This window comes from Serinus canaria, chromosome 1 (assembly GCF_022539315.1).
Source record: "Serinus canaria isolate serCan28SL12 chromosome 1, serCan2020, whole genome shotgun sequence".
NCBI classification, from domain to species: domain Eukaryota; kingdom Metazoa; phylum Chordata; class Aves; order Passeriformes; family Fringillidae; genus Serinus; species Serinus canaria.
In genome coordinates, this window is record NC_066313.1 from 108762168 (window position 1) to 108783109 (window position 20942).

At 43.1% G+C, this 20942-nt stretch overlaps 1 protein-coding gene across 1 annotated transcript; it reads left to right on the forward strand.

Moving 5' to 3' along the window:
- Window positions 1-4707: 4707 nt before the first annotated feature.
- ICOSLG (inducible T cell costimulator ligand) lies at window positions 4708-19825 on the forward strand. Its single transcript, XM_018913468.3, has 7 exons — window positions 4708-5654; window positions 9270-9310; window positions 11215-11586; window positions 12062-12346; window positions 13684-13860; window positions 15289-15324; window positions 17689-19825. Exons 1-7 carry the CDS (start codon window positions 5341-5343, stop codon window positions 17697-17699), a joined length of 1236 nt encoding a protein of 411 aa, XP_018769013.2. The 5' UTR covers window positions 4708-5340; the 3' UTR covers window positions 17700-19825.
- The last annotated feature ends 1117 nt before the right edge of the window (window positions 19826-20942 follow it).

A 20942-nucleotide genomic window follows, 5' to 3' on the forward strand; every position in this document is an offset into this window, starting at 1 on the left:
TTCTCATCAAATCCTAGTAGTAGAACCATATTTTATCAAATAATTCAATAAACAGCATTAGGTCACCCAGATTTCAGTTCCTGTTTCTCACTAATTGGCACCGTATCATATCCTGTTGCATTACATGGTTTCCTATTCACTGTGCTATGAGGAGAAAAAACCACTTTTCTATATTTTTTTATTTCTAAAGACAATATTAGAACATTCTTTTTGGTATGTGATAGGCACTGTTTTGCTCTGACACTAATGTGTCCAAGAATACAGCTGTTTTTCTTCATGAGGGAACATTTTCATATTGATTTCCAAAATTTGCTAGATTCTTTACTTCATGGCAATGGCTTAGAGCAGGACAGATACATATTTGCTTTCTAATGTAGTGTGAAGATTTTTTTTTACAATACCTGTTCTGAAAATAGATTTCTCTAAGGTCTATTTAGACTTGTAACACAATATCAGTTTTTAAAGCCATGCTTAATGTGTTTTATAATTTCAAATCAGAGATCATTTATTTTAACAGTTACAATGACATCATGATAATCAGTTTAAAATTATATATATAAAATTATGGATAATATTCTTTCTTTTAATCTGCTTCTTAAAAATTGTTGATGTAATCTCTAATTTGTACTGTGCTGAATTTTATTTCCTAAAGTAAGTATTAGTCTTGAGACTTTACATAATTTTGTTTGAATCTGAAAAATGTTTTACCTGTTTAGATATTGCCACGATGGCTCTTAAGCATTTTCTCTGAACATTTCCTTTGCTCTCATCACAGAAGGTCATCATGATCACCAACAAAAAGATACCTTAATTGTAGGGCATTTTATGGACTTTGTCATACCCCAGTTTGGGAAGGCTGAGGTTTGAAATCAGTTTTGGTAGGTTCTAAATACCTTTATGCTTTAGTTTTAACCAGCGAGCAGCCAGTGTGTGCACCATGGACTCCCTCTCCCTGCTCTCTGTGAGAGTTTGCAGTCACTGGGATCCAGGCTTAGCTGTGATGGGGTTTTTTAATTGCTCAGAGGATTTCCAGTGCTCTGTGTATTATGTGGGATCAGAAATGCCATGCTGAAGAAATTGTCCTAAACACTAACAACTTCCTGTTGGAGAAGGAAAACCTCTGCTGGATGGTTTCAGACAATCTGCTCGCCTTCCTCAGCTAAAGGCATCTGCATCTGGCTTGAGGCTGAGTTTCTTCAGCTCTGCTCCCTCTCTTGTCATTCTTATAGTCAGTGGAGTCAACCTGGGCAAAAGGAAGTAACCTTTCTCCAGCAGGCATTTCACACTCCAAAAGCTGTGAACTCAAAAACCTGTGAATTCTATTCCCAAACAGATTCTTTGATGCACAATCTCATGTCCTGGGCAAACGACCAGAGGAAAGGCTATATGGCAGAAATGAAACTGAGCAAAGGAGCAGAGGGCAATTCAGACAGCAAGAGCACTCTCCTCTTTGGAATCATTCCACACAGGATAACGTGGCCTGAACACAAGAGGCTCAAGAGAGCAATGACATAACATGGTGGATCTTTTTTTTTTTTTATAACATGCCCACACACAGTGAGCTGGGAAAAGTATTACTGAGATAGGTATTCCCTTGCTATTCCTAAAACAACAGGAAATCCACTATCTAAGCATGCACAATTAATAAAGAACTGTGAATGTCAGTGCTCCTTTCTAACAACATAACTAAATATGACGCAGTACTTTCCTTCTCTGGGTATAAATAAATAGATTGTCATTGCTGCCACACTCACAGAGCACATTTTGCTCAAAACATGTGTTTTACAGGGCTACAAGTTTCATCTTTTGCATGGAACAATCTTGGAATTTGGGTGTTTAAAGTGATAATTTTGGCCAACTCCCTGAGTGCCTGTTGTGACAACAAAATGCAAGCAAGAGAGCAAACAGACAGACAATTGCTTCCTCTTTTTCATTGACTTCTCACAAATGGTTTTCTCAGAATCACAAGACACTTTAATTGCAATTGCATCTTTTCCCTCATCACCAGACTGTTAGCAGCCAGTTTTGCTGTCTTACTCCACTGACTCCACTAGTTAAGGAAAAAAAATTATGTTTGTGCACTGTCCTCCCCTCATCCTCTATTAAGTGTCCCTCCTCCATTTGTTAATTCCACTAGCTTCTCTGCAGGCAGAGAAAAAGTGTTGGAAAAGTGTTGCAAAATCATTCACACCTTGTACCTTCTTTTGTTCTTTAATCCTACATAAAATTGCACAAGTGGCCAAAGCTGCTGCGATTTCTCTCTTGACCTTTTTCCCAGTTCAAGTCATGGTTTACTCCAGTAAAGCTTCAGTGCCATGCACTGAAACCCCCACAGTGCAAAAGCCAGAGATTTGTGGACACCATTCCATAAGGATGGGATATATTTCAGGTGTCACCTCACTTCTTTCATGGCTGACTCCAAATACAGTTGAAGTCCTACACACCACACACAGCCAGGTCACCCCTTTTTCCTGTTCCCAGAGGTGTTCAATCTGTCTGAGATCTCTTCTATAAATGTAGAGAGCTATGTCTCTGTTTCACTCTGGAGTCTCAATAACTGTATTAATAAGATGAGTTTTCTGCAGATCCACCAGTTCTATTTGCATGACACACATTTGAAAGCAAACAGCTCTCTCACTTCTCTGTCTAAGAACCTGGAAAAACTGGGATATTGTTTTCCTCTCTTTTTTTTCCAAAATCTTCCCAGTGTTTCCAGTTTCAAAGTCCGCAGGCAACATACTTGCCACACACAAGCTGTAGGAGTTACTTTCTTTTCCTGACAGCCTTAGATGCTTTGTTCAAGTCGTGTGTCCGCCCCAAAGAGAGGACACTCTAGCTGTCAACAATTAGGGTGTTTTTAAAGTCACTCTAGGAACTCAGCTGTCTCTGTCTGAATTTTTCTGTAAGTGCATGGTAACAGGAATGAGGAGCCACATCTTTGATGAAAACTTTTCACAAGCCCCTGTCATTGTTCATGTTATTTTTGTTGGGATACTTGTAGGGCAAAGATCATGTCACTGAGGTCTCTCTTTTGACCCTGACTCAAATACCCCAACTTATTGCTAGCAAATGCCATATTAAAAAACCTGTGTTCAAAAGAATAAAAATACATTTTATTGTATGCTATTCAGTGTAAATACAAGGAACCATATCAGCTGCAGCTGCGGGTTTTTTTTTTGTTTTTTCTTTTTTTTTTGTTTTTTTTTTTTTTTTTTTTTTGCTTGTGTGGTAATAAACATCTTACACATAATGGCAATGATTTGGCAGTGAGAACCCACTTTTATTAGTCACAGGGTTGTTCAGTGTGTGCCATAGGAATGGAGGCAGGGGCAGAAGAACATCCTTATACTTCATGTCCTCTGAGGAATTCTGCAGATAGGGACAAGTTACCTGCATAATGTTGGGCCTTCATGAACACCATTTAGAAGGGAAATAGAAGACAAGGTGGCTTTATAGATTAAAAATTCATCAGGCAACCCATATTCAAAAGTCTGAGGCAGGCAGCAAAGTGGTTTGCAACCTGCCCTTTCCAAATCCTAAAGAGATTCCTGTCTATGAAGACACATTTGCCTTTCTTGCATATTGGGAAATTCCTTTCCACCAAAAGTGGTAGATAGATATGAAAAAAGCAGGATAGAAGTCACTGCAAAGAACAGCAGAAGAGTTCATTCAAAATATATATCTTAGAAAGAAAAAAAATATATCCAGAAGTGTGAAAAGTCACATATAAACTCCCAAGCTTTTAAAGTCAGGAAGTTTTTAGCCACAAAGAACCAATTCCATGTGCATCTCCATTCACCAAATGCCTGTTATTAAAAATAACACCTAAAATATCAAAAGAACAGTTCCCAATCTAAGCTATCCCATCAGGAAATGTTTAACTGAAAGACATAAATTGGCTGATGCACATATGTTCTGATCCAGGCAGAATTCCATAGGAATGTTGTTCTTCCTTTAAATTTAGCCCAGATTTAAGCCTACCCTCCCCAACTGATCCCTGATTTGCAGGTGTCAGTGGCACACAGAGAGGCTGAAGTAGTGCCAGCTGTAAGACCCAAAACTGAAATCCCCTTCTTGCTGCTGGCTGGCCGCGGAAATGGCCCTGAGACTGCGGGTCTTGCACAACCCCAGTTTCATGTTCATTGTGCACAACGTCATCGCATTCCCAGGGTGACTAAAACCGAGAAAATATAAACCATGAACGTGGCAGGCTTTAACCATTGCCGTGACAGCTTTGTGCCTTGTGTCACCAACACTCATGTTGGCTGGGTTTGGGCTCCTGACAACAAGCAAGGCAAACACAGCCATTGATGTGGAGCCGAAAATGAAACTGCCGAGAGTGAGAACCGCAGTTTTCAAACACCCGGGAGGTGCTAAAACACCCCCTCACCAACACACCCACCACAGCTCCAGGTGCGATTCTGTTCTCTATCAAATCCCACCTAGCTATTTACAAAATATAAACACAGAATAAATATGCTATTTATGCAAACATACACCTAACGAACTTGGAAAAACAACTTTCCCGCTTCCCAGGCAGGATTCTTGGAGATCACCTGGTGCATTCCCTGCCCTTCCCCGGGGCTGGGGCACCGATCTCCAGCGCCTCGCAGAGCCAAGAGGACGCCTGTGAAAAACGCCAGTCACTTGTTTTTAAAATTTTAAAAGTTTAATCGTAATAAAATTGTTATAAAAATAGTAATATAACTAGAGTAATAAAAATATGGACAATTAGGATTTAGGACAATATGAGACAATAAAAACAAAGAGTTACAGACAGTCTGGGTACTTCTTTCTTGGCAAAATAAGCCCGAAAAAGGACCCACGTTAACAAAGGATTAACCCTTAAAAAGCAACAGCCTGTTGGATATTCATACACCTCATAGATGATGCGTAAATTCCATTTACACACAGGATTCTGTCTGGACAGTGTCAGCTTTTTCCTCTTAATCCTGACGGCGTCTTCATCACTGAGCGAGACAAGAAGAAGTTCGTTTCTTCTGATAATGGGGCAATAAATTCTTTTTTCTGAAAGATTTAGGTGTCCTATGGCTGCTATCTCAGTGCGAGTCCTTTCTTTTAAAAAAGTATCTTACATAGCATAGTTTCTATTTTAACATTATGCTATAACCTTAAACTATATTTAACACAGTACTTAAGCAAATTAATACACCATAACTTTCTAACATAACACACATAATATTCATTTTAATACTTGCGAAAAGCCAATCATAAAATAGGCATTTTTCACCACGCCGCTGTCTCCGCGCTGGGGAAAAGCCGCCCAGCCCCGGCTCCCCAGCAGGGTGAGAGGCGTCCCGCCTGACGGGGACCGGAGTCATGGATTTGTGGGAGCCGGGATCACCCATCCAGCGGCACAGACGAGGGTCTGGAAAGGGCTCAGTGCGGACGGGGGGGGGGTTCCAAGATCCCCACACGGCCGGGCCGGGCTGTGCCGGGTCCCGCTCCGCTCAGCGCACCGCGCTCGGAAGGCGGAAATCGCCGGCGGAGGAGGCGTGGGAGGGAAAGGGAACGGCCAGAGGCGGGCAGCTGCTGCTCGGCTCGGCTCGGCTCGGCTCGGCTCGGCTCGGCTCGGCTCGGCTCGGCTCAGCACGGCTGGTCCGGCACGGCTCCGGCACGATGAAGCAGCGAGGGTGAGTGGTACCCGCGGGGAAGGGTCGCTGCTGCCGCTCCGTGCGCGCCGAGACGCGGGGACCCTTCCCGGGCAGGGATGCGCATCCCCCATGGGAAACGCGGGTTTTGCTGGTGCGGCGGGGAGGGAAAGCGCTGGCGGGGGTTGGGCTGCTAAAATGCAGTCAGGGCGACCCACGGACAGGTCCCGTCCTCCCGCAGCACTCCGGGAGCCGGGAAGGGGGAGCCGGGGATTGCCAGAGCTCCCTGACAGCCCGGGCAGGGGTCCCTTGTTCGTACGCGGCCATCGAGGGCTCCAGGCAATTTAGGCCTTTTCTGGACATTTTCAGCCGAAGGGTTGCCATGGGACATGACTCACTGGAGTTTATTGCCCCGGGTAGCGCTGCTTTACAGCAGGTGTTAGAAAAGCTCCGCAGGTGACAGGCTTAGGGCACCTGCTGATCGAGAAGAGCCGTGTCGCCGCAAGGCATGGGGACAAAGTGGGTCTCAGCAGTGGAGCAAAGCCCCCAGAATTGTTACTGCAAGAATCAGGATGTCTCTTGCCTGGCTAGAGAGTACCACGGCAGCAACATTCCATGGCTTCAAGATAAGTAGTGGTGGAGAAGTTGAGGTGCTGGTAGGAAGAATCATCTCACCCATGAAAGGAGAAGTGCAACTTTCTCCTGTTTCACACGGCATTTAAAAGACTTGCAGAAGAGGAAGGCGTGGGAAAGAATTGAAAAAGTAAAAAAGTTTAAATTTTTTTTTAAAAAATTAGGAAAGCAAGACCCAAAGAAGGTAGGGCAGCTATGCCAGCACTTAATTGAGCTCACTGCTAGTGATGGACACGGGAGCTGAGTGAATGTAGAAGTTTCTCTTCAGGCAGAGTGTTTCTCCCTTCTTCCAACTGAAGCTTGGAGCTAAAGCCATTCCAGGGGAACACCGTGGGTGGACACCACCCCCACAAAACCACAGCTGCAGCTTCCTTCAAGAAGTAGGAGGAGGCATCTCTGTATCTGTCTAACCTTGACTGTGGCATCATTTATTAAAATAAGAAATCAAGATCTGCTTGTGTACATACATACGAGAATCAGTTCTGGCTGAATATCAAAATGTCTGTTGGCATTAGCAAATGCCTACCACGGGAAATTCCCTAGAGAGTCTCTTAAGTATTAATCAGTTATTGTTATCATTCTATTCAAACATGAGTTGCTATATCCACAGCTTCTAACTTGGGTTGGGAATAATAAAATAAACACAGGCATGAGATTAAGAAAGACTGATGACTACATGAGCTGAGCTTGTCAAGACAGACATCTACAAGCCTGGCACAAAAGTGGTGACTCCTGAACAGTGTGAAAAATACAACAGAAATAAAATACAAATCCATGTGTAAAGGCCACTGTCAAAATCTTTACACTTATGTTTATGCATTAGTAAAAGAAAATCATTGTTGTTCTGTTTAGTAGAGTTGTGTGTTTTACATCTTTGATACTGGTTAATAAACTACTTCATGTAAGAGAAATAGTAGAAGAGAGAGAATAGAAGGTTTAGGTGTGTTTCCCTGGGAGACTTCCTTTGAGACTGATTGCAGATTTGCTGGAGTAATAGAGCAGAAATTTTCCACAGTGGGTATATATTAAACTTTTCAAGCTTCATCTATCAAATAATTTCAAAGGATACAGAAAAAGAATTAAAAATGTTTTCTTTATACAAAAAATAATACAATTCAGATTGGTTCTCCTCTAAAATTTCTTCACCTCAGTCTCTGGAAATGGGGCTTCAAGTAGAGGTAGATTTTGTGTCAGGAATGTCCTCTGCTTTCTGCATGGGAAGCTGAATATGTTTGGGGAGATGATAATTTTCTTGGGGGGCAGGTGGGAATTAGAGACACTCCTCTGCAGCAGAGGAGCCCCAGGCTGTGCCCAGGCAGGTGATGGGAGTAAAGCTGGGCAGAAGCAAAGCTGTGCCTGGGAAGTGATGTGTGAATTCATGTGCTTGGCTGGACAAAGGAGCAGGGGAAAGGGCAGGAAGCCTGGAAGAGAGGGGATTTTGTAAAGCACAGCAAAGTGAGGAATGGCTGCTGGGGAGTGAGCTTAGGTTAGGCCTTGGAGGGAGGAGGGCCAGGCAGGGCAGGGTTGGTTTGGAGGGAAGGCAGTGACCAGCCTGGGTGGGAGAATCTGGAGCTCAATCCTGGACAGGAATGGCCTGCTGGGAGCAGCTGTCCCTTTGTCCAGTGCTGGGCCTGGCTGAGGGCTGAGTGATGCCTTGGGAGGCTACTCTGAACAGAGAATAGAAAGTGTTAAAAGAATAAAGTGGGGATTTATTAAAAAGGTCTTCAAAGGATGCACCTTGGGCAGTACAAGAGCCTGGCCAAGGCTACACCCAAAATGGGCTCCTGGGTCACACCTTTTCACACTTCTATAAGTTTTGGTCCGTTTCCATGCTGGGGTTAATTGTCCAATTACAGCTCCAGGTTGTGCAGTCCCATCCTCTCAGATTGCTCTCCTCAATTTGCTGTGATTTGCACTTTTTGGGGCTGAAGCTGCAGTGGTGTCCCTGGTTCTGGGCCTGGATTGTTTTGTCTGACTGAACTGTGAGGAGAACTTGCTGACACTTTATATGAAGTTCAGAGTTCTGCACTAATGCAGTACAGGATCTGGAAAATATGAAAGCTAAAACTTAAGGCATCATGAGATCTGGGGAAAGGGAGCCAGCTGAACCTGGGCAGTGTGGGCTCTCAGTCCTGCTGGCAAAGGTGAGCTGGGTACACTGGTACCAGGCCAGTGCTCCTGTCACTCTGCCCATCAGCTCCTGAGCAATATCAAGGTGGCCAGCTCAGCCACACACATCCCATTCCAAAACCTTTCCAGTGTCTTTCTTTCCCTTCCTACAGCAGGCTGGAGGAAAGAGAGCACAATGTGTAACTAGGTGTGGTGGTGAAAGTCTGTTTTAAAGTAACTCACAGGGAAGTGCTGTCCTTTTATCTTAAACCCCTGTGGGATGAGAGTTAAATCACTTGGACTTTATAGATGGGTTAAACTGGGTTTCCTATGGCCCCCTTCCTTTGGAGAAATCCTGCACAGATTTACCCCTCCTGAGTAATCAAACTCAACAATTCCTCCCAGCAAAAACCTTTGCACAGCTCTCCACTATCAGCAGGTTTCCTGTTTACACATTTTAACTCAGTGCACAACCTGGTGGGCAGCATGGTCAGCTGCTGTTTTCCTCTAACCAGGCAAAATGACTCCTTGAGTTTCAGCAGAAGGTTGGAAAACCTGGGTTTTGACCTGTGCAGCCACTGTCCCTCCCAGTGACCCAGACAGCCTCCAGAGCCTGTTTGCCCAGCAAGGCAATCAATTATTTCAGAAGAGAAGCAAGCCCAACACCAGCTTCATGCCCTCTGCCCTGATTCCAATATTAGTGCATTCTGCTGCTATTCGTGGCCTTGGCCACCAAACCACTGCTGAGTTGTATAAACAGAAGTTTTGCAGCTGTCAAAAATGCAAATACTTAAGAGCAGTACCTAATTTACCTACCTCTGCCTCTATATTAAAACAATCAAAATTGGGTTTATTGCTTGTTTAAACAACAGAGATGTAAAGTCAGTTGTAACACTCGCTTGCTTTTCATTTTAGGTATGGATTTCTGCTACTGCTCCTTCTTATCCTGAAAGCTGGTAAGTTCATAAAAACTCAGTAAAAATTAAACTGCCTAATTAAACTGCCCTCCCTCTAACGTGTTTGGCCAAATGCACAAAGTAGTTGTAAAATGTACAAGATGAACATCTCTGTGGTTTTTCCAAGATACTGAGGAATTCCTCAGAGTGAAATGTTTCTCTGACATGCATCAGGGAAAGAAGATAAAATCAATTTCTATCAGTTTCATTGCAGGGAGCAGCAAGGGACTTTATGGATGCTTTTCCTCAGATTGTTTGTTTGCTTCAGAGACTTCCCTGTGTACAACAAAAGGCCTTAGAAGTGGAGTAATAAGAGCTGCTGATAAGCAGATCTAACATGCCTGTGTACTCAAGAGTAGAATTATACATCACAGTATCAAGTAGCCAGTGCTAGTAATTTTACTACTGCATATTAGTAGTACATTTACTCCTACTATGAGTAATTTCACTTTTACTGTGGTTCTAAAACATCCCTTGCAAAACAAAGGTAGAATTAAATCACACCACCTGGTGATATTTAAGGTTTTTTTAATAAATAAGTTTTAAAATAAATAATAAATAAGTGATATTTAAGTTCTCTCCTTTGTTCTTGCTTAATCACTGAGAAGGACCTCAACAAAATCACCAAGGAAACTCCCTGGCCCCAGCATCAGAACAAGCTGTACCAGATTCAGTCTCAATAGATGCTGGCTGGCTGTTTCTGGCCAGTCATGGAGTTGCACTCATCTTGCCAGGGCATTACTTTTCCTGCTATTCTGGGTTTCCCAAAATCTGAGACAAGCAATTGTGTTGCATTTCAAGCCTCTTATTTCAGTCTCAGTACCTGCTAACCATCCTGCCTTCCTCCCTGCAGGCACTGTGTCTGCCCCAGTGTTGTTTTACACCAGGGTGCCCAGCTCAGGTGTGTGGGTGAGCTGTTTCTGAGCCCAGTGCACCCTCACAAAGACAGGTTCCCCTTTAGCATTGGCACCTCTCTCCCACCTCACCACCCACTGTTTCTGCATTTCCAAACCTCCACTGCTGTAATCCTCCTTCCCCTCAGCCATCCACCCACGTAATCCCTGCTCTGGTGCCACCAACCAGTTGCACCAGCGAGGTTTTGGCTGCTGGTCTGGAGGGATGGATGCAGCAGGGAGGATGTGGGCAGAGCTGCCCAGCCCTGTGGACTCACTGAGCTGTGCTTTCTGCATCAGCTGTCATCACCTTGTACCTTTGCCTTGCTCACATGGAGCAGAGGCTGCCTTTCTCATGTCCAAAATGAAGGAAAAGTGCTCTGAGAGCCAGATACAGTCCTGACTTTACCTCAAGGACCCTCAAGATGTTAATGTCTAGTGAATGTGCCACTGAAGCTACCTGGGTGTGCTGGTTTGCCAGCTGAGTGTGTCTGTTCAGAGGGTGTCACTGACAGCAGCAGTAAAATGTGGTTTCTTTGTCATGCCAGCTTTGAGAAAAACTGCTTTTACTCCCCTTCTTAACTTTTTGGGTCTCAAAATAATGGTAGCACTCTTTCTTATTGATGTTTCCACTTCTTAGGATCTAAGTGGAGTTATTTGGCATTTTTCTAAATTAAAAAAATAAATAAGTGATTATTGAAGCAATAGGACCTGAATATGTGTCTGCAGTCAGTGTGCAAAGTGAAATGTGGGTATCCATGGGGCTAGGAATGATTAACACAGCTTGGCTTTCAGAGAAAAGGTTCCTTTGGCCATTGCACAGACAAATGGACATGGAGAGAATAAGCCACTGGAAATTTGGGGGGTAGGAATGACTATGAAGAGAGCATACTCACCTACCTGCTATAAAACTAATACCAGAGTCTATATGTGGTATAATGTACTTGAAAATAATTACTTTTTTCCCCACATAACCTCCCTTTTTTCTCTCTCTCTCTTTTAATCTTGTAGTTACTGCACTAGAGAAGAAGAACATCATCAGTAAACTTGGAGACAACGTCACACTAAGTTGCATTTATAATGAAAAGAAACCCTTGCTATTAAAAAATCTACGGGTATATTGGCAAATAGCTGATGGCTCCTATCAAGAAAAGTGTTCAGTTGTACATGCACTGATCTCTGGCCAAGATGATAACAGTAATCAGTGTATTCACTTTAAAGACAGGACTCAATTATTCTGGGATAGGTTGGAAAATGGTGATTTTTCTCTGCTATTGCTAAATGTCAGCCAGAGTGATGAACACACATACAAATGCATAGTGCAGGAGAAAACTGAAGTTCCCAGAGTGATTCACCAGGCAGAAGTGGTTCTCAGCTTAGCAGGTAAGAACCTGTGTCACTTTACCCAAATTCTCATTTCCACTTTTCAAATTTGTGCTATTTCAATACTATATTTAAGTACTATATTTAATTTTGTAAGAGACTTCTGCTCTTTGCTGAAATGAAGTCTTCTCTGCTTAATTTAAGACAGAGAAACCTTGGAGAATGCATGTAAAAACTGTTTACCCAGTGTCTGTTTCTTTTCTTCTTGTTTTTCATGGGTATGAGAGCTCTTGCATGTGCCTGGGTGACAGCAGCTGAAGTTGGTCCTTTCTTCCTTTGGGTTTGGCTTTAGCTTTCTGCCCTCCCAGTGATCCTCTCAGCTCTCTGGTTACAGATCAAACCTGTAGGTGCTTCTCTTTCAAGTCATGAGGGTGGTGTGAAATCCAGCAGTTTGTTCAGAATCCATCCCAAAGTTTTGCCTTTCCAGTACATTTCAAAACGCCGACAGCTATTTCTTCTTCTTCTTTCCCTCCAGCGAGTTACAGCCAACCAATACTCAGTGGACCAATAAGAAACAGTGACAGCACTGGAGAGGAGGTGACCTTCTACTGCAAGTCTGGCAATGGATACCCAAAGCCCAACGTTTACTGGATCAATAAAGTGAACAACAGTCGCCTGTCTCCATCAGAAACAAAGATCATACCCCACGACGACGGCACCTTCAGTGTTTCCAGCACACTGAAGGTGACAGCCACTGCTAACATGCAGATAGAGTGCTCCATAGAAAATGAGATGCTGCAGGAAAATCTCTCAGCCAACTGTAAGTTCCCTCATGCTGCCTCTGTTTTGTAGGTAACAGGAATGTCAACCAGCATGTCTCTCTCTGTGGATGCACACTAACAAGGGCTATGCATTAATTCAGTGGTTCCAAAACGTTTTGAGACAATCTCAGGCTTTGTTTCAGGCTCCATTTATGCTTAGCCATGGACCTGATGTTTAAATCTTCCACACTGAAGGGAATAACCCACCAAGTGTGTTATGACAACAGCAATGAGAACCTCTTGCATCTGAGGCAGTTGCTGAGCTTAACCTTTAGCTCCTCGGGAACATGATGGTTTGGGGAGTCAGGTTGCTTTTTAGGGGCCACCATCCAGCAGATCCATGATTTCTGACCCCCTACACAATGGCCTTGCAACACTAACATTTGCTTTTCACTCTGCAGAGTTCCAAAGTTCAATTTCCAGTTTCTCCAAAGCTCAGTTGAATACAGTGCACAACTTAAAGTGGGTCTGCAGCAATGGGCAATATGAGCTCAATAGAACTATGGACCTTATAGCACAAGTATTATGTGCTAATTATTGCTGATGTGATGATTAATAGTAAAAGCAAGTATTTAGTCTCTCAACTTTTCACAAAACCAGAAATCTATTTTAAAAAAAAGGTATTAAGAACACCCCAAACACTGACCCCATGAATATAGACAAACAATATAAACTATTTCCAGGAGTAAGAATTTCACACATGAGCAGAAGTTGCACAGTAGAGTGTTTATGTGATAATACACCGTGCAGTCATCCCAAATTAAAGGAAAACTAAGTGACCTCATCATTAGTTTCCTAATGGCATTGTTATGTTGTCTTGTGAGGGAAAAGACCTTCATATTACTATTTTTGTGGGGTTTTTAAAGTCTCTCAATCTCACTTGAAAGAGAAAGAGATGTGATTTGAAACCTTCAGTTTGCAGCAATGAGTGAAGATTCTTCACTAACTTCAGGGAAACAGGTGTTCACCCATTTTTCTGAATACTATCAGATTTACATTATAGATTCTATATAGATTTATTTTGAACTGAGTCTAGATACAGTCTAGACTCAGTTCAAATGCCCAAACTTAGTCTCTCAAAGCTGGAGGGAAAGAAGAAAAAAGAAAAAAGAAGGATGGATGCATTATGATGACAGGGAAGAGTAAACTCTTATTTAGACATAATTAGTTGGAGATGTGTCTCACTCAGAAGGAATCACCAAAATCACAGTGATATGAGTAGCACAAATCCTGACTCCTTCAGAATTTTTTATGCATCTAAAACATGGTGAAATATTTGCCTGGTATGAAATGTGAAAAGTTACACCTTATGACATCCTTTTTTATTTTACTCTAGACACGCAGCAGAAGAAAATCAGTGGTCCTGGCACAGAAAGTGACAAAAAACAAGAAAAAAAAGGACGAGGTGCTCAAGCAGCTGGCATCATTTGCATTGTCTTTGTGATAGGTCTTCTGACTGGTTTAATCTGCTGGCTGTGGAGAAGGAGGTCCTCTAATCTAGTGTCCTATAAAGGTAATGAGACTCTTCACTTGCATGACCAAATTATAAGAATCCTTTTTCACTTGCCAAAATACTTAATGTTATCCAACAGGAAGAGATGAAGTATGACTAAGCTACCTGCACTTGGCAGTAGGAAATCTTGCCACTAACAAAAACTTGGGGTGCCCTGGGTAGGAAATGTAGTGCCCCAGGATATGTCATTCTTTATGATTTCTCTTCCTGTGTCTGAGCCTTTCTTCCTGTGTCTGTGTCTTTCTCCAAGCTGGGGGTGTTTAGCCTGGAGAAAAGGAGACTCAGGGGTGCCCTCATCACTCTCTACAACTTCCTGAAAGGTGCCTGTGCTCACCCGGGGCTGGGCTCTGTCTCCAGCAGCACTGACACAACCAGAGCACACAGCCTCAAGCTGCACCAAAGGAAATATAGGTTGGATATTAGGAAAAAGTTTTTTATTGAAAGAGTGATAAAGTTCTGGAATGGCTGCCCGGGGAGGTGGTGGAGTCCCCATCTCTGGGTGTGTTTAACAAAGCCTGGATGTGGCACTGGGTGCCAGGGTTTAGTTGGAGTGTTGGGGCTGGGTTGGACTCAATGATCTCTTCCAACTCAGTGGTTCTGTGAATTCTGTGAATTCTGAGCCTCACAGGAAGTAATTTCTGGATGTGAGAGTAACTCAGACTTTGTGTCTGTTTGGGCTATGGTTTGTCAGCTGTGGTCCCTGCAGGCTCCTTCTGGACAAAGGCACAAAACAGGACTGGGGTCAGTAGCTTGCTCAGTTTAGCACAGTTTGAAGCAGAAATCAGAGCATAATTCAGTCCTGAGAGCTTTAGAGCCACTGGCTGGATGATTAAGGGTGAGGTTCCTGCTGGGATCAAGCAGAAATGTAGCTGGTCACATGGGTACCCTTGTGTAGTTGGATTTGCCCACATGTGTGACTCTACAAAAGCTCCAAAAGACATCTTATGGACCAGACTGAGTCTGCCAATGTAGCTGAGCACTTGCTCTAAGCCCCTATCCAGGAGCCAACATCTAAGGGATAGAGCAGGGACAACCACACTTTTCATGGACAAGGACACTCCATGTTTCAGTCTCAGTGTTAACATCCATGGGTGCCTCAGAAAAGATCAGGGGAAAGCAGGGTTGTGATCTTGTCCAGGAGCTGCAGCAGCTCTTGTAGAAGTCATGTCCTTCCTTCAGAAACAACCTAAGAGTGAGGCAGGACTCTGTCCCAAGATGGGGAGCAGGGCTATCACTTCAATCCAAAATCTCTCCTTTCTGAAATGGCAGCCTGGGTTGTAAGCAAATAGAATATTGGACTGCATTTCACAGAACATTTAGCACATTGAACCTTCAGCTTTGGTGGATGTTGCTTAATATGAATCTCATTTTTCTGAAGTCTGTGGTTATCTATCCTACATGCTGAAACCCACGCATTTGTTTCAACAGATGTCCAACAAAGAGAAGACCAAGGAGGACTCACCTGTAAGTATTAAAAATATATTATTTTGTTTGTCTTGAGGGACACAACTTCACAGCTTCAGTACTCAAGTTCAGCATGAGCCTTTAGATTAGACTAGCTGGATGGTGCAAACTGAAGCATTTTTGTAGGCACTACATCCTAGGTGATCTTTAACTGGGATACAGAGACATCATTTGCATCATGTCTATGAGCCCGAGCCTATATACACCCAATTTTTTAAAAAAAACCCTCCTGTCCTAGAAGAAACATTCTTCAGACCTTCACCATGTTCATATTTTTATTTTTATTTTTATTTTTATTGACATGCAATATTGCAGGCCAGCTGGTTTACAAATTCATTTGTTATTTGTAGTAGGGAAAAAAATGAAAATTGGGTGAAAAAAAATGAAGACAGATTTGGAAAAAAGAAACTGGACAGAGGGCTTGCAAGAGTACAGGGTGAAATATCTGCCTATTTGGTATATCATTTGGTAGTTTCTACTAAATCTAATGACTGTGGCCTGTGTGTCTGCAGAACTGGCAGAAAATACTGTGGTTTCACTAAAACTGTACTAGTTAAAGCATAGATTGCTATAGCAGATGCTGTGAATGTGCACAATGCATAGTATCAAGCAGAAGCAAAATAACCCTTACATAAATAAACCTATAAAAAAAGTTTTTACTTTTCCTGGAATGTCTTTGACAGCCATGGGAACTGGGTTAACAGTCAGTTATTTTTCAGACCACAGCCTGATCCCCAACATTCGTGGCTGCTAAAAATCAACAGCCATTGCACTCCCTCCTGCAGAGCATAATCTATGGAGGAGGATGGATTTTCTCCTTAAAATAAAGAGACATTTTCTCCTTTTGTTCCTAGGAACTGCACTGACATAACACAAGCAGCTCATTTAAGGCCAATTTTTTCTTCTCCAGACTGACTTATAGCAGCCCCTTCTTGGTTTGATCCCTGGACTTAGCCCAGTAGTAAAAAACCCTCTGTGACATAAACAAGAGTAAATATTTATCTTGTTTGTATTGAAGGCTGCTCTAGCATGATGTGTTCATTGAGGATAAAACAAGGGCACATTCCAGATGTTGTCTTTTCATTGTCATTTCTCCACTCCACTTGTGGAAGAGGAGGTGGGACAGCAGCTTGGGTGGCTCACTGATGCCAGGAGCTGTCCCACCTCTGAGGGCCATGTTTTGGGCATCCCAATTTATGGGCAAATTGGATCAATACCAGAGAGATGAAAATGGTCCAGGGAATGTGATCTCTGGTGAGAGATGGATCATGTCTGTTTAGGCTGAGAAGGCCAGGCTGATTAAGGACACAACAACAACCCTCTTCAGAGAGTCTTGTGAGAGGATGGGACAAGTTAATTATTGTGCTAACCCAGCTGACTCTGCAATTAAGGCACAGCAGACTTAAACAAAGGAGATTTAAGCCAGATGTTAGAAGAAATTGTCCAAGGGAAATGGTAGTTGAGCATTGAGGCAGAGTTTGTCCAGGCTATCAAGTCTCCATCAGTCCAGGTTTGCTTCTTTGTGATTTCTTAACAAAAGAGAAAACCAGTATCTGTCAGGAATTATTTAGAAATAAAGCTGGTACTACCTTAGCACAAAAGATGGGCTCTAAGAGAAATTCTAGCCTAATTCAATAATTGTTTGGTATTTTCAATCCTGTTGTGTGTGCTGGATGGGGAGTAAGGCCCTGGGGAGGTGCATCCAGGGGGATGCTCTGCCACAGCATTTTGTTTTCAATACTGCTGTAAATGCACTTCTGCTTAGGGCACCCCAAGAAGGAGGTCAGGTTGTTTCATGGCAGTGAGAATCCTGAATACTGCAAACCAAAATGAGATTACTGAAACCAACTTTGCTGTTACAAAGGCAAAAAAGAGTTTGGAAACTGTGAGGAAGGCAGATTGCAAAGAAGAGTGAGTCCATCCTGGTGGGATTAGTCTCTCCAGATCCCCATTCCAGTCAGTGGGGAGGAAGCTCTGGTGAGGAGAAATTCAGAGCTGGAGCAATTCTGAACTAATATATGAAAGGAGCCAGAGGAAGCTGTTTTCTCTTGGCCACAGAGAGGGTTTGTACATCTCATTCTCTGAAATAATTTTAAATGGACCCAAGGTGACACTGATATCCCTTCACAAGGGAAGCCAATTTTTCCACTTGCACAGAGAGGCCCTTCCAGGCTGTGGCATGAGGAGAGAAAGCCCCTCCCACAGTGTCCTGGGTATCCAGGCAGGATTTCTCCCCAGTCAGTTCTCTCTCAGCAGCATGAATGCATCTTTTCCATAGCTTTGCAGCTTGTTCCACTGGTTACATAGGAATGATTATTTCTTTGTCTATTTTTTTTATAAAAATAAGTTATTTTGTTCTTACAGCACCTGCCTAAATGGAAGGTCTGCCAACAATTTGGGCAGCTGGAGATGTGTCAAGAGAAGCATCACTCCCTCAGTGGCAGCATTGTTTGTAATACAAGTGACAGATTTCTGCCAAGAGAGATGGCAAAGCTTAAAAAAAAACCAAGCTTCTAGAACACAAGAGAGAGGAAAATCTGCAGGATTTTCATTCCAGCCACTGACTGTGTCCACAGAACAGTTGTGTCATCACTCCAGCTCAGCACTTTGGACAGTCCTCTGTGATTGTCACTGATCTGGGCACCTGTACTGGGGAAGCAGAAAGCCTGGGACTCAGGGCTCTGTGCCAGACCACTGGAAGCTGGTGACTGTCCAGTCTCTCACCACAATCCTTGAGGACTCTCAGGAGCAGAAGCAGCCACCTTCAGGAGCATGGGATGTTCTGCTGTCACCTTACCCTGAGGATGGCTTCTGTGTGTGAAGAAAGGCAGCTGAAACAAAGAGAGAAAACTGAAGGGCTCTGCAAAGTGAAATTTGTGACCTCTTCCATGTTTCTCTCTAGAGTACAATCCTTTCATTGTCTCTTTTCACCAGCTGCTACTCTGTACAGAACCAGGCAGAGCACTTTGACCCAGTCCTCCAAAACCAGGAGTTGCTCTAATGGGGTCAAATACTGAATTTGTTATCATAAGGGAAGGTGCCTTCTTTAAGCCTTGACAGCATTATTTTGGTTTTTACCAAATATTCCACCAAAAAGGGGACTTCCACTTTCAACAGGAGCCAGCTGTGAGAAAATCTGACCAGGCTGTGGAAATCTGACCAGTTAAAAATAGTGCTCTCTGCTATATGTGAATGCCATGTTACCTGGACTTACCCTTCTCAGGGTGGAACAAAAACTGTGGTTGAGCTCTGCTTGATTCAACTGAATCTTTATTTAAGCACCTCCCTGTGGCTTCCAGGGAGGATTTTAAACTGAAGTTTTAAACTAAACTCATCCTTGCACACACCCAACAAAACAAAATAGAACAAAAACCAAATTCTATCATTGTGTTGTCCATGAATGTCCAGAAAACCAAGAACTGTATTTTTCCTTGTGTCAGTCCATGTGCTTTGCTGTTTCAGCCCCAAATCAGCCAAACTGACTGCCAGAAAATAGCAAATCAGTAAACTTTGCTGAGGATATGAAATTTTGAAGGAGGAGGAATTTTACCAGCTCTCTTTCCCAGATCGGACAGTTTCTCCATCTTGTCACGGGGGGATGGAGATTGTTATTTTAAACTGAGCTCTGGAAACACTTGACCTCTCCTGCACCAGTTGCTAGACTAAATTTGTGTAATTTTTGTGAATCAGTCATAGTCTTGTTTGTTCTTGCTCTGTGTGTAAGAGGCACTCCAGTAGCAACTCTGAGCTCAGACACTGATTTTTCATATCAAGATCAGCTTTCAATTCCCAGCTGAGTGAAAATTCTGTTGTACTCACATCACGTGGAAGCAGGGCCATTTGGCAATAGTGCAGCAGTTATCTTTTGTCAAAGCAATACCCCCAGGGAGGCTCCCAGCTGAGTAGCTGTGCTTCTCTCATGCCCATGAATCCAGATATCAGATGTTTTCTGAGTCCAAATCTAGTCTTCTGTGTACCCCTAAAGGGAATTTGCTTGAAGAAAGCTTGCAGACACCTCAAAAATGTGAACAACATCTGTGCAGATGTGCAGGGCAACCATCTCCTAGTGCTTCAGGGAAAAAGTCCTGCAGACATTTCCTTCTTATCTGTCACATGAAGTTGTTTTGTGCAGCCTGTGGTGCTGCTGTACCTGACAGAAGCCTTTCCTACAAGTAGTTTTCCACTTTTATATTCTGCAACTGTAATGGCTCAGAGATGTAAGAAGTGACCTAGCAGTCACTCTGCAATATGATATTGAAACAAATTTAGACTGGTTGGATTTTCTTCTGGGCTGCTTCATGGATACACCTAAATGCAAAAGCCTTTTCTTGCAAAATCTGTGCTTTCATTTAGCTTGGGGTTCCAGCTATTCCTGGAGGTCAGTAAATCCTAGATGACAGTTGGTTGCTACCATTCAAAAGGACTTGGGCATTTAGTAATAACAGTTTTTGTCTTCACTTGCCATGTTTATATTTTAAATAAAGTCTATTCATTCTTCTGATGTTTGACTCAATCTATCAACACACAGAGAAAAGTCAACCCAAGCCACTGCCTCCACCCAAAGTGAGTTTTACTTTTAGCCACATCCCTCAGTGCTCCTTTTCAAAGGCCTCAGATTAGGAGAGACAAACACAACACAGAGCTGACCACCTTTGCTTTATTTTGGCTCACACAACAAAATCCCTCGAACAACACCACGAACTCCACAAAAGCCAGGCAGTAGCCCGAGGGCAGCACTAAGCTTGGGCTGATTCATCCCTTTCTCACCCAGCTTCACAACCCCAAGCAAAGGTACAGCACACACTCCTGCTTCCAGAACTGAAACAGCTCATTGCAATCCCCCAGACCAGTCTGGAAAAGGAGCACCAGCATCCCTCTGCTTGCCTTCATTAAAGACAGCAACTCACTTAAACACATGCACAGGAAAGCAACAGTTGATGCAGCTTTGGAGGAAGACAAATAAATGGACTCACTTTCACAGAAAAGTGAAAGACATTTGTTGTGGCATGGCTGGTAAACCACAAGTGGAAAGCCCCAAGAGAAAACATGTGTTGCTACTTAGTGATCTGGATCCATCTGTCCTGTTGTCAGATTCACTATTAAAATCTTTTTACCTGTGAGAGCAGCAGTACCTCTTTTGCTCAAAAAAAGCATTGCCTTTTTTCAGCTACCCTGACTCCAGCATCTGTTCTCAGTAGCTGCTGGGCTATGTCAAAGAAAACTTACTTGTTGCTTTCCCAACTTGCAAAATTATTTTTTCCCATATTTGTAGCAAACATGCACAAAAGGTAACATTACCCCCAAGTGTAATTTCTCTAACCTCTCTCGTTTCCAGAGGAGCAGAAACTGCTCTAAAGAACAATTGAGTTCAGCCCAACTCCACAGGGAGAATACACCCCCACAGCTGCTAGGCTCTTGGGACTTTTCCTCTCAATATGTGGTGAGCATTAGGGCTTTCACCTCCTCCATGATATGATATGACATGGGATGGGATCATTGTAATCTGACATGGGATGGGATCATTGTAATCTGACATGGGATGGGATCACTGCAATCTGGTCCCCACTTGAGGATTATTGTGGAGCTCCTGGAGCAAGTCTGGAACAAGGGTACAAAGG